This window comes from Bos mutus, chromosome 5 (assembly GCF_027580195.1).
Source record: "Bos mutus isolate GX-2022 chromosome 5, NWIPB_WYAK_1.1, whole genome shotgun sequence".
NCBI classification, from domain to species: domain Eukaryota; kingdom Metazoa; phylum Chordata; class Mammalia; order Artiodactyla; family Bovidae; genus Bos; species Bos mutus.
Genome location: NC_091621.1, coordinates 75,779,358 through 75,794,146, shown reverse-complemented (window position 1 = coordinate 75,794,146; position 14,789 = coordinate 75,779,358). Strand labels below are relative to the sequence as shown.

At 42.1% G+C, this 14,789-nt stretch overlaps 1 protein-coding gene across 1 annotated transcript in view; it reads left to right on the top strand.

Moving 5' to 3' along the window:
* The first annotated feature begins 12,748 nt into the window (after nt 1-12,748).
* Nucleotides 12,749-14,789, top strand: part of LOC138987844 (C-type lectin domain family 7 member A-like) — a 51,299-nt gene continuing 49,258 nt past the window's right edge. Inside the window, exon 1 of the mRNA XM_070370028.1 lies at nt 12,749-12,842. Coding sequence (XP_070226129.1) covers nt 12,752-12,842 — 91 coding nt within the window. The 5' untranslated portion in view covers nt 12,749-12,751. The remainder of the gene's footprint in view (nt 12,843-14,789) is intronic.

Here is a 14,789-nt window from a genome sequence, read left to right as displayed (position 1 = left end):
GTGTGCTGCAGTCCATGGGGTAGCAAAGAGTTGGACAGGACTGAGCCCTTGAACAACCAATAGCAGGCTTCCAGTTGATACACTGTCTTTTTCATCAGCTCTAGACGTGGCCCTTCATAATTCAAAACACAGTGTTACAATGTACACAGTGTTACATCACTTTTTATACAAAATGGTAGTGGAAAAGGAAGAAGAAAAAAGACATAATGTCTTATCGTATAACTATAAAAATATAGCTATAAAGAGAACTGTAAAAAGTAGCTACCAATATACTTGTCTCTGTAATAGGTTATGAAGCCATAGTTGAATTTATCACTTTCTATTCCTCCCACTCATTTTTCTCATGAAGCTAATGCCTCAACTAGTTGTGCAGCTGACTGGTGTCGTGATGGTGGCTAGAAGAGCTCTAGTACTGAAAGGTTGTTGCTGAACTACGAAAGACGCTGGGATTCTTGGCCTCTGGAGGAGAATTCAATCCAGGGCCAGAGACAAGGCTTGATCACTCAGAGCTTTTGTGTAATAAAGTTTTATTAAAGTATAAAAGACATAGAGAAAACTTCTGACATAGACATCAGAAGAGGGCAGAAAGAGTGCCTCCCTGCTAGTCTTTAGCTGGGTGTTATATGGCTACTGCTGCTGCTACTGCTGCTAAGTCGCTTCAGTCGTGTCGACTTTTCGACCCCATAGACGGCAGCCCACCAGGCTCCCCCGTCCCTGGGATTCTCCAGGCAAGAACACTGGAGTGGGTTGCCATTTCCTTCTCCAATGCATGAAAGTGAAAAGTGAAAGTGAAGTCGCTCAGTCGTGTCCGACTCTTAGCGACCCCATGGACTGCAGCCTACCAGGCTCCTCCATCCATGGGATTTTCCAGGCAAGAGTACTGGAGTGGGGTGCCATTGCCTTCTGCTAATTAAAGAAAGGAAATGTCTCAAAACTCAGAGAATGACACCAGGCCCCTCACCCACAGCATGCATTTTTGAGATAACATTGGCACCAGGATGAGTCATCCTGGACCATAAAACAATTGACATGAATCTTGAAGAAAGGCAGATTTCAATACAAATATATAGTTTCATTAACATAGATTAGGAGAACAATGTATTGAAGGAGGAAACAGAACAGGCTCTATTTTGAAACCAGGACTCCATCTTGGGTTGGACTGTGGACTTGGAGCTATATGCCCAGTATTTATGGAAACGATATACCAACAGGAAAACCAGGCCCCCGGAAGGAACAGCCCCAGCACTCTCAGTCGCCTGAAAGATACCCTAATTATCTGTGTAACCAAATAGAATCATACATTCTATTATGCTTATTGGGGTATGACCACAGGCCTATTGATAATTGTCCACTGTTAACTACCTAGGCTTAAGGCATATGAATCATGGATTAACTTTTACTGTATCTTTCTTTTGTTCAGACTAGTTTCAGCGAATTTGGGGAAGTGGGTTTGGGCATGTACACTTAGGGTATATAAGGTTTTCACAAAAACTGGTCGGGGTCCTTGGTTAAGAGGAGACTGCCTTGGGCCCACCCGTGTCATAAATTGCACTCCACTATCTGCATTGTCCTTCTGAGTTTGTTTCCCAGAACGCGTGGCTACAACAGTATAACATACTGGTTTGTCAAGTCTATTCTGAGGGTTCTGAGCCTTTAGGTGGAACTGACTTGAAGACAGAGTCTGGGGTAAATACATAGCACATTAATAGAGCTTAAGACAAACATTTCCGTAAGAAAAATGCATTGGTTAGCTCAAGGTTTAAGAAAAGTTAAGCTCAGGTGGAACCAGGTGTCATTATGGCAACACAGCATTTTAAAAGAAACTTCTTTTTAAATTTCTATAGAGAAGGGGAAGGAGAAGGCAATGGCAACCCACTCTAGTACTCTTGCCTGGAAAATCCCATGGACAGAGGAGCCTGGTAGGCTACAGTCCATGGGGTCGCGAAGAGTCAGACAGGACTGAGCAACTTCACTTTCACTTTTCGCTTTCGTGCATTGGAGAAGGAAATGGCAACCCACTCCAGTGTTCTTGCCTGGAGAATCCCAGGGACGGGGGAGCCTGGTAGGCTGCCGTCTATGGGATTGCACAGAGTCAGACACGATTGAAGCGACTAGCAGCGGCAGCAGCAGAGAAGGGGAAAAAAATGTAACACTAGTTTATTTCTTCCTGCCACTTACGGGAGAGATAAAAAAATGTCTGACACTTGCAGCCTATTTTCACCGTTTGGAGACCCCTGGCCTTCCCGCCTATTACCCTGTCAGTACCACAGTCCTTTATGTCTCAGCACAGAGAGGAATTCAGTGAGAGGAAAGTGGTAGATAAGAATTGATTTATTAGAATAGGACTCTTGTCAGGTTTATAAGTGGGTGGGTGAGAAATGCCATTCCTGGAGAACTTAGTGGGGTACGGTTTAATAATAAAAGGAAAAGTGGGCATGGGGAGAGGAACTTTCTTGTCTTTCTTGAGTAGTCCTTATGCTTCCATCATCAGCTCCTCCTCCACGTTGGGCAAGGGAGTTTTCTTGTCCCTACATGGTCAAGTTAGGTTCATAAATTATTGTTGTTCATGTGTACACAGAGCACGCCCTAGGGATCATTAACTTTCTGAGCTGGGCAGGATTTGGGTCTCATACCACCATTGTTTTATTGTTTGGGGGCATGTCTTGTGCTTTTGTTGCATGGCTTTGTTGCTAAATAAACTTGCTTGGTTTAGTGGTTAAGCAAACACGATTTTGCTTACAAAAAAGATCTTCACGATCCAGATAACCACGATGATGTGTTCACTCACCTACAGCCAGACTTCCTGGAATGTGAAGTCAAGTGGGCCTTAGGAAGCATCACTACAAACAAAGCTGGTGGAGGTGATAGAATTCCAGTTGAGCTATTTCAAATACTGAAAGATGATGCTGTGAAAGTGTTGCACTCAATATGCCAGCAAATCTGGAAAACTCAGCAGTGGCCATAGGACTGGAAAAGATCAGTTTTCATTCCAATCCCAGAGAAAGGCATGCCAAAGAATGCTCAAACTACCACACAATGGCACTAATCTCACTTGCTAGCAAAGTAATGCTCAAAATTCTCCAAGCCAGACTTCAACAGTATATGAACCATGAACTTGCAGATGTTAAGCTGGATTTAGAAAAGGCAGAGGAACCAGAGATCAAACTGCCAACATCCGTTGGATCATTGAAAAAGCAAGAGAGTTCTAGAAAAACATCTACTTCTGCTTTATTGACTATGCCAAAGCCTTTGACCATGTGGATCACAAGAAACTGTGGAAAATTCTTAAAGAGATGGGAATACCAGACCACCTGACCTTCCTCCTGAGCAATCTGTATGTAGGTCAAGAAGCAACAGTTGGAACTAGAGTTGGAACAACAGACTGGTTCCAAATCAGGAAAGGAGTAGATAAATGCTGTATATTAACTTAAATGCAGAGGACATCATGCTGGGAAAGATTGAAGGCTGGAGGAAAAGGGGACGACAGAGGATGAGATGGTTGGATGGCATCACCGACTCAATGGACATGAGTTTGAGTAAACTCCGGGAGTTGGTGATGGACAGGGAGGCCTGGTGTGCTGCAGTCCATGGCGTCACAAGGAGTCGGACATGACTGAGTGACTAAACTTAACTGAAATGAAACACAATTTGCCCAGTCTGGTGACTCAGCAGTAAAGAATTCACCTTCCAATGCAGGAGACAGAGTTCAGTCCCTGGGTCAGGAAGATGCCCTGGAAAAGAAAATGGCAACCCACTCCAGTATTACTGCCTTGGAAATCTCATGGACAGAGGAGCCTCAAGGGCTAACAGTTCATGGGGTTGCAAAAGAATTGGACACAACTTAGTGACTAAACAATAACAAAAACCTGCTTTCTTGAGTAATCATTAACTTACAGAGGTCTTACATATTTTTTCTACTTACAGTCCCCGAGTGGCATTAACGGCTTGATCACTTACTTTGTCGCTTTATTCTGTCCCTATCCGTTGGGATCCCTTATCTAGTGTAATGACCCCTCCCAACTGTTTCTGTCCTACTGTACAGCCAGGCTTTATTTAATTAGACTATCTTTGTTATGTCTTCCGTTACCTCAGGATCTCTGGGCTACTGTATTTATGTAACTATTCATGACTGCAAGAAGATCAAACAAGTCAATCTTAAAGGAGATCAACCCTGAATACTCACTGGAAGGACTGATGCTGAAGCTGAAGCGCCAGTGTTTTGGTCAACTGATGCGAAGAGCCAACTCATTTGAAAAGTCCCTGATGCTGGGAAAGATTGAGGGCAGAAGGAGAAGAGGGCATCAGAGGATTAGATGGCTGGACGGCATCACCAATGCAATGAACATGAACTTGGGCAAACTCCAGGAGATGGTGAGGGACTGGGAGGCCTGACGAGCTGCAGTCCACGTGGTCACAAAGAATTGGACATGACTGGGCGACTGAACAACAGCAGCAACTACCCATGAAGGAATCCTGCCAAACTAGGCATAGAAGGGAGCTAGGACTCGACTGCCCTGAAGGACATCCCCTTATTACAAGTGTTCAGGCTCGGCATAATTTCTCCATCTTGAGCTTCCTGACCTATTACAGAAATGAGGAACCTTTTATTAGATGGAAGCATGCCATTGTTACATAAAATTTAAATACTAATGTAAGGATGGCAATGAACAACAAGGTTAGAATACACACCTTTGGGCCTATTTGTGTTCAGGCCTATCCTTTGCTCTTCCCTCCTCAGCTTCTTATTGTGGGGAAATGAACACCTCCAAGCAGCACTTCCCAGTGTCTTTAACCAGACAAACCCCGAGACAAAACTTAAGTGCTATCAATGCTGATGCTGAAGGTCCAATACTTTGGCCACCTAATGCAAAGAGCTGACTCATTGGAAAAGATCCCCCAAAGCTGGGAAAGATGGAGCGCAGGAGGAGAAGGGAGTGATCAGATGGGATGGTTGGATGGCATCACTGACTCAATGGACATGAGTTTGAGCAAACTCTGGGAGATAGTGAAGGACAGGAAAGTCTGGTGTACTGTAGTCTATGGGGTCACAAAGAGTCTGACAGGAGTTAGCCACTGAAAAGCAACAACAGTCAATGCTGCTGTACGGCATAGGGCTCGGCTTGGTGCTCTGTGATGACCTAGATGGGTGGGGTGAGGTCATGGGAGGGAGGCTCAGGAGGGAGGGGACATATGTATACATATGGCTAATTCACTTTGTTGTACAGCAGAAACTAACACAACATTATAAAGCAAGTATATCCCCCACCCCACCCCCCAAAAAATGTTTTATAGGGCAATGAAACTGAGGGAAAGAGGAAGTGAGGTGAAGGAGGATGGGAAATAAATACAAAATGATACATAACTGAGCTGCCCACTGCTTCACAAATGAACAAAACAAGGTCGTGTGACCTTGGGGAACTCGGCTCTAAAGAAACACTGGAAGTGTAACCCTTGTTTAGGGGGGAGTAGAAGCTTCTGGATACGGCTAAACTCTGAGTGTCCTTATTGAGTTCTAAGTAGTTTCTTAGCATCTTTGTCACCTTCTTGATCAGTAAGTAAGTAAGTAAGTGAAAGTTGCTCAGTCGTGTCCGACTCTTTGCGATCCCATGGCCTATGGACTACACAGTCCATGGAATTCTCCAGGCCAGAATACTAGAGTGGGTAGACTTTCCCTCCTCCGGGGATCTTCCCAACCCAGTGATCGAGCCCAGGTCTCTCACATTGCAGGTGGATTCTTTACCAGCTGAGCTACAAGGGAAGCCCAGTACCTTGAATAAAATTTCCTCTGTTTTAAAACAGAGAGATTTGTTTTCCTTGCTGGGCTTTGATTGGTACAATGTATTTTCTTACTTTCTTATTATAACCATCCTGTGGGATAATAACAGCTTGGAGGTGTTGCAGGTTTGCTCCAACCACTATAATCAAGTCAGTATTGCAATAAAGTGAATGTTGCCATAAAGTAAGTCACACAGTTTTTGTTTGTTTCCCAGTGTATATAACAGTTGTATTTACATTATTCTGTAATCTATTAAGTGAGCAATAGTATTATGTCTTAAAAAAAACAAACACAATGTGCATACCAGAAAAAAATTAAAGTTAAAAACTAAAACCAATGTGCATATCTTATTTAGAAAATGCTTCATTGCTAAAATATGCTAGCCATCATATGAGCCTCCAATGAGCTGTATTCTTTTTGCTGTTGGAGGGTCTTGCCTTGATATTTGATTATGGCCTACTGACCAGGGTGGTGGTTGCTGAAGTTTGGGGGTGACTGTGACAATTTCTTAAACTAAGACCTGTGATACATATGTGTACTCAGTCATGTCCAACTCTTTGGGATGCCATGGACTGTAGCCAGCCAGGCTTCTCTGTCCATGGAATTTTCCAGGCAAGGATACTGGAGTGGGTTACCATTTCCTCCTCTAGGGGATCTTCTTAAATCAGGGATCAAATTTGCATCTCCTTCATGTCCTGCATTGCAGGCAGATGACCGCTGGGTCATCAGGGATGCAGAAGTGAAGTTTGCCACATCAATTGACTCTTCGTTTCAGGAACAATTTCTCTGTAGCATGCCATATTTTCAGAAAGCATTTTACCCACAGTAGAAATTTTTTTCAAAATTGGAGTCAATCCTCTCAAATACTGCTGCTGTTTTATCAACTACGTTTGTGTAATATTATAAATCCTCTATTGTCATTTCAATAATTTTCACTGAAACTTCACCAGGATTGGATTCCATTTCAGGAAACCACTTTCTTTGCTCATCTTAAAGAAGCAACTCCTCATCCTTTAAAGTTTTATCATGAGAGATTGCAACGATTCAACCATATTGTCAGGCTCCACTTCTCTTGCTATTTCCACCACATCTGCCATTACTTCCTCCACTAAAATCTTGAACCTCTCAAAGTCATCCATGAAGGCTGAGACCACTTCTTCCAAATACCCATTTATGTTGATACTTTGACCTCTTCTCGTGAATCATAGATATTCTTAATGGCATTTAGGATGGTGAAGATTTTCCCCTCTCTCCTTTCTTCTCTTCCTGCCTTCCTTTCATTATCTACTCATATATGGTATGATTTTCCCCCCTCCATTTTTCAATCAAAATTCTTTACTTCACAGGTACAATTTTTTGGCCTGCTTGCTCTAGGTGATGAGAGAGGCCAGTTCAGTTCAGCACAGTCACTCAGTCATGTCTAATTCTTTGTGAACCCATGGATTGGAGCACACCAGGCTTCCCTGTCCATCACCAACTCCCGGAGATTACTCAAAATCATGTCCATTGAGTCGGTGATGCCATCCAACCCATCCCATCCTCTGTCGTCCCCTTCTCCTCCCACATTCAATCTTTCCCAGCATCAGGGTCTTTTCCAATGAGTCCGTTCTTCACATCAGGTGGCCAAAGTATTGGAGCTTCAGCTTCAGCATCATTCCTTTCAATGAATATTCAGGATTGATCTCCTTTAGGATGGACTTCTTGGATCTCCTTGCAGTCCATGGGACTCTCAAGAGTCTTCTCCAACACCACAGTTCAAAAGCATCAATTCTTATGTGCTCAGCTTTCTTTATAGTCCAACTCTCACATCCATACATGACTACTGGCAAAACCATAGCTTTGACTAGATGGACCTTTGTTGGCAAAGTAGTGTTTCTGCTTTTTAATATGCTGTCTAGGTTAGTCATAGCTTTTCTTCCAAGGAACAAGTGTCTTTTAATTTCATGGCTGCTGTCACCATCTACAGTGATTTTGGAGCCCCACAAAATAAAGTCTCTTACTGTTTCCACTGTTTCCCCATCTATTTCCCATGAAGTGATGGGACCAGATGCCATGATCTTAGTTTTCTGAATGTTGAGTTTTAAGCCAACTTTTTCACTCTCCTCTTTCAATTTCATCAGGGGGCTCTTTAGTTCTTCTTTGCTTTCCGCCATGAGGGTGGTGTCATCTGCATATCTGAGGTTATTGATATTTCTCCCAGCAATCTTGATTCCAGCTTGTGCTTCATCCAGCCTGGCATTTCACATGATGTCCTCTGCATTTAAGTTAAATAACTAGGGTGATTATATACAGCCTTGACCTACTCCTTTCCTGATTTAGAACCAGTCTGTTGTTCCATGTCCAGTTCCAACTGTTGCTTCTTGACCTACATACAGATTGCTCATTAGGAAGGTCAGGTGGTCTGGTATTCCCATCTCTTCAGAATTTTCCACAGTTTATTGTGATCCACACAGTCAAAGGCTTTGGCATAGCCAATAAAGCAGAAGTAGATGTTTTTCTGGAACTCTTGCTTTTTCAATGATCCAGTGGATGTTGGCAATTTGATCTCTGGTTCCTCTGCCTTTTTTAAATCCAGCTTGAACACCTGCAAGTTCTTGGTTCACGTACTGTTGAAGCTTGGCTTTGAGAATTTTGAGCATTACTTTGCTAGCATGTGAGATTAGTGCCATTGTGCGGTAGTTTGAGCATTCTTTGGCATTGCCTTTCTCTGGGATTGGAATGAAAACTGACCTTTTCCAGTCCTATGGCCACTACTGAGTTTTCCAGATTTGCTGGCATATTGAGTGCAATACTTTCACAGCATCATCTTTCAGTATTTGAAATAGCTCAACTGGAATTCCATCACCTCCACTAGCTTTGTTCATAATGATGCTTCCTAAGGCCCACTTGACACATTCCAGGAATCTGGTTCTAGGTAAGTGATCACACCATGGAGAGGCAAGGGTACTTTAAATAATGTGGACATATGTAAGAGTTCTGACAAGAACAGAAACTTTCAGAATGTCTCAAATGTCAAGATTTCCTATTCTACTGCTGAGAATATTTTCAGTTGTTCTGGACATCAGATCTTTTCCTCCCATTCAGCCTTTAGAAGGGAAAGTGAACCCTCCCAACTCTATTTCTGAACAAACTGTGGAACTTACAGGTAAGATCAAAGCTACTGTGTGTCATCAGCTACTGATTCTGGAGAGATTTTTAACATCCTTAATCCTATCTGTTTGGGCTTGATATGTGAAAGTCTGAGATGGTAAAGAATCTGCCTGCAATGCAGGAGACATGTGTTGGATCCCTGGGTCCGGAAGATCTCCTGGAGAAGGGAATGGCTACCCACTCCAGTATTCTAGCCTGGAGAATTCCATAGACAGAGGAGCCTGGTGGGCTACACTCCATGGGGTTGCAGAGTTGAACACGACTCAGAGTAATGAGACTTTAGGAAAGGAGAGCGAACCCCCCTGAATTATAACATTTTCAAGTAGAACTATATTGAATCAAAAGGAGGTCATTGAATGAAGAATTTTTATTCTGGTAATGAAATAATGCTGAACCATCCAAATTTCCTTGTTAAGAAACTGAATAAAGTGAATTGTAAAGACTAAGAAAAGGCATAGAAAAGGTACGTTTACCTTTCATTTTTTTTAAGAATAATTTTTTTGTGAATGTTTTGTATCATCATTTTAGTTAGCTTTTACTCTTAGTTATAAACTATAATAATCTAGATAGGGAATATTTTGTTTTCTGCTGCTGCTTCTGCTGCTGCTCCTGCTGCTGCTAAGTCACTTCAGTCGTGTCCAACTCTGTGCGACCCCATAGAGGGCAGCCGACCAGGCTCCCCCCGTCCCTGGGATTCTCCAGGCAAGAACACTGGAGTGGGTTGCCATTTCCTTCTCCAATGCATGAAAGTGAAAAGTGAAAGTGAAGTCGCTCAGTCCTGTCCGACCTTTAGCATGGACTGCAGCCTACCAGGCTCCTCCGTCCATGGGATTTTCCAGGCGAGAGTACTAGAGTGGGGTGCCATTGCCTTCTCTGTTTGTTTCTAGTAGTATACAAATAAATGACTATGTGAAATCTTTTTTCCTTATAAGTTGAAAATTTTTTGAAGGTAAACACTTTGTATTTAAGTTTAGAAACAAAGTCATTTAAGGAGATCAAATTATTGTGTCATAAACACCTTTACAAATAATTAATTGCTCTTTCTTTTGGTTTTCCTAGTTTATAATTGCCTCCTGCCTTAGATTATTCATTTGTTCCTTTATCCCTCTGTTTACCGATGCTTACTTAACACTTACTGTGTGCAAGGCACACATTATACTTGGTGCTGAAAATTTAAAGGTAATTAAGTCACAGACCCTTTGCCTTGAAATTCAAATTTCAGGGGACAGAAATAGCTGTAAATAATTAAAGTGCAATGTGAAAACAGAAGTAATTGGATCATAATTAAGGATATCTGAGAACTCACAGGAAGGATGGAGTTAACTCTGCTCAGGCACAGGGAAGACTTTTCAAAGAAATGCATTCAGTCAAGTTTGAAGGAAGACTATGTATTTTGCCAGGTGGAGGAGAAGGAGCATGGCAATGCATTCAAAGTGATTATAGCCCGGATACATTATTTCCACAGACTCTTAGTGCTGCTGGAAGATAGGATGTTGGGCATTGATGGAGAAGCTGTGAATAGGGGCTATCAGCATCAGATTTAGCCAGAGTTGGCAAACAAAGAGCAGTCTGTTTTTTACTTTTTTACCTGTGCTGGGTCTTCAGTGCTGTCAGCGGGCTTTTCTCTAGTTGCCTTGCACAGGCTTCTCAGTGCCATGGCTTATCTTGTTGCAGAGCACAGGCTCTAGAGCACACAGGCTTCACAGCTAGGGCACAGGGCTTAGTTGTCCCGCAGCACATGTAATCTTTCCGGAACAGGGATTGAACCTGTGTCTCCTGCATTGGCAAGCAAATTTGTAACCACTAGACCACCAGGGAAGTCCCTAAGAGCAGTTTTTAAAGAATCAATGAGACTGAATATTATACAGAGATCGAAAAATACCCTAAGATTTCTGTTCAGTCCCAAACTGTTTTTCTCTTCTTTTTTTGATTACCAGTCCTTTCTGGGACTCACCCATCTTTTCTTTCCAATATAAAGTTGTTACAATCTATGGAATCCCTTAGTACATTAACCCAGACATATCCTTCAGGTGAAATCTTTCTAATTCAAACTTTTGTTTTTCCTAAAGGCAAAAATTATTCAGAGTTCTCTGCTTTTAAGTTTATATTTTAAAAAGGCTTTTATTGAATTTGTTATAATATTGTTTCTGTTTTTTTGTTTTGGTTTTTTGGCCAAAAGGCACATGGGATCTTAGATTCCTGACCAGGGGTCAAACTTGCGCCCTCTGCTTTGGAAGGTAAAGTCTTAACCACTGGATTTCCAGGGAAGTCCCTTAAGCTAATTTTTTATACTGATAATTGCAGTAGGTAAACTAGCAGAGACAAGAAATGTAGTAAAAGATCTTCTAAATTCATTCTATATTGTGATATGTATAGCTCTTAGCTCTTTTTCTGAAAATTAAAATGCCTTTTTGGAATCACTGTTGTTGTTGTGTAGTCACTAAGTCATGTTCGACTTTTTGCAACCCCATGGACTGTCACCCTCCAGGTTCCTCTGTCCATGGGATTTCCCAGGCGAGAACACTGGAGTGGTTTACCATTTCCTTCTCCAGGAATCTTCTTGACCCAGTGATCGAACTTGTGTCTCTTGCGTGCAGGTGGATTCCTTACCACTGAACCACCTGGACATTACCTTTACATTAATTTGAGGGTATAAATAGTTAGACTTCAAAAATGTGTTGATGTCCATTAAATCTTGTGTTAGCCCTAGCCTAGGGGGCCAAAGACTATTGACCAGTCCACGAGCTCTTCTGAATCACCTTTTCTCTTTTTCTTCACACAAGTTACTTTCCCAGCTCCCCTTGTAGCTAGAATGGCTATGTAGCCCACCTTTGGCTACTAAGACTTAAAACAAAGTTGTCTAGCTTTCTGGAATGGCTTTCATTCCCTCTACTCTTTTTTGTCTTGAATACTGAATAAGTTACCTGGAGCTGTGACAACTCTATTATAGCCATGAGGTTGTCAACACACTCAAGAGCAGCTTCAAAAGCTTTAGAGAGCCAGTGGCATTGATGATGTTGTTGACCTGTCTTGATCTCTGGATATTTTATCGTATTTGTCCAGATACATGTCTAAGAGCCACCTACTTGTGGTTGTTGTCAGTTTCAATGGGTTCCTCATTACACAGAAGAAGGAACTCATACTGAATTAAAAATATAAGCAGGATGTTTGACAAGTGAGGATGGACTTAGAAAAAACCAGATGGGGAAATCAGAATAGCTCTGGATTTATTATCACTATATCTATAAAATGTATTATTATAATCGAGCATTACAGTATACAGAGGATGTGCTGTGCTACAGAAAAAGATAGCTTAGAATGAAAACAAACCAAGACAAAACAAAACAGGAAACCCTTGTGATTTGTGGTTTAAAAATAAAAGGATCTCATGCAGCCAAAGCTGCAACTTCTCAGCCTTTCTTCTGGCAGCTCTGCTTTTATGTATTATGACCTATTGCTTTAATCTGTTTCTGAACACAGTAGGAAAGTCTCTTCAAAATGATGTATATGTATATTTTGGTCTGAACACCTTACACATTTGCCCCCCCCCACCCCAATTCTCCATTCATCATGGGCACAGCAGCCTCCCTCAAGCCTGCAAAAGACCACCAATGGTGTGAAATTCCAACACACACTTTACTTATTTTAGGCATTCAAAGGAATTCTCATAAAAGAGGAGGAAGATCCCCTCAAATATAATTTTTATAAAGAACAATTTCTCATATGTTGTATGAGAAGTGTGAATTGCAATAATTTTTTTCTTGAATGTATGAGAAAGTTCACTTTCAACCACATCTCATCTCCACGTTTCTCTACCTTTCAGACATGACAGAGAAGCATGTTTATACTGATGTGAAATCTCTTGGCAAAAGGAAGAAAATGCCGTCCAGAACTGCTGACAGGAAATATGAGGGTGGTAAGCATCTATATTTACAGAATCATACATCACAGGTTTGAACATGATCTTATATATTTAAAAATCCACTAAATTTGTAAATGTCTCCCTATAACTTACCCGTCAAGTGTTTAAACTGTGTTTGAACACCTGCTTGGAAATGAAACTCATTTTTTTCCCCAGGGTAGTAGTCAACCACAAATTGTAACTGCTCCTAGAATATTTTTGCTTTATTCTGAATCAGAATATTTCTTCTTGAATCTGGCATGCACAAACACTACTTAGAAGCCTTTCATGGAAAAGAAGTGATTATCATAAAAGCTCGATGACTTCTTATGCTGAGTCCAGGATTTCAGTGCAACAGGGTATTATTTCTTCCTGTGGGTCCATGAATCAATTACAGTGCAGAAAGCATGGCAGATCATCTTGTTTTATTAGTAATAGATGTAGAGTCAAGGTATATTTGCTGTTTAAGAGTTTTTTTGTTTTTAAAGATGATAAATGCTAATGCTAGGGAATTAGCAATGTGTGCCTGGAGAATCCCAGGGGCGGCAGAGCCTGGTGGGCTGCTGTCTATGGGGTCACACAGAGTTGGACGAGACTGAAGCGACTTAGCAGTAGCAACAGCATAGGCCTTATACTGTAATGATTGGGTCTTTATCACCATTTTAAATTTTATTTTTAAAAAATAACTAACTAATTTTTGGCTGCACTGGGTCTTTGTTGCTGCACAAAGCCTTTCTCTAGTTGCAGCAAGTGGAGGCTACTCGCTGGTTGCCTTGTGAGGACTTCTCATCATGGTGGTTTCTCTTGTTGCAGAGTGTGGCTCTAGGCTTGCAGGCTTCATTTGCTGCACACAGACTTCATTCAGCGGTTGTAGCTCTCCATGGGCTTAGTTGCCCCACGGCATGTGGGATCTTAGTTCCTGGACCAGGAATGTCCACTGCACTGGTAGGCAGATTCTGGACCACCAGGGAAGTCTCCTTATCATCACTTTTTAATGGTTCTCTTCTGACTGTCCTTCTCAATAATCCAAGTGACTACTCTGTGCTGGGCTGTTTTCCACAGGTGGCCAGACCAGTGGAAGGACTGAAAGAAAATATCTTGGTCCTTATGTCTTCAAATAGCTTCTTCAAACTCCTTATTTAAAAATCTGTAATTTTTTGCATACAGGGTTATCTTTACCATCTTTCTAAATTGCATATATATTCGTTAGTATACTGTATTGGCAGAAAAGGCAATGGCACCCCACTCCAGTACTCTTGCCTGGAGAATCCCATGGACGGAGGAGCCTGGTAGGCTGCAGTCCATGGGGTCGCTAAGAGTCGGACACGACTGAGCGACTTCACTTTCACTTTTCACTTTCATGCATTGGAGAAGGAAATGGCAACCCACTCCAGTGTTCTTGCCTGGAGAGTCCCAGGGATGGGGGAGCCTGATGGGCTGCCGTCTATGGGGTCACACAGAGTCAGACACGACTGAAGTGACTTAGCAGCAACAGCAGCAGCAGCAGCATACTGTATTGGTGTTTTTCTTTCTGGCTTACTTCACTCTGTATAATAGGCTCCAGTTTCATCCACCTCATTAGAACTGATTCAAATATATTCTTTTTAATGGCTGAGTAATACTCCATTGTGTATATGTACCACAGCTTTCTTATCCATTCATCTGCTGATGGACATCTAGGTTGCTTCCATGTCCTGGCTATTATAAACAGTGCTGCGATGAACACTGGGGTACAAGTGTCTTTTTCAATTCTGGTTTCCTCGGTGTGTATGTCCAGCATGGGATTGCTGGGTCATATGGCAGATGTATAGAATAGTCTTTTGGACTCTGTCGGTGGAGGGGTGGGGGGGCATGATTTGGGAGAATGGCATTGAAACGTGTAATACCATATAAGAAATGAATTGCCAGTCCAGGTTCAATGCAGGATGCAGGATGCTTGGGGCTGGTGCACTGGGATGACCC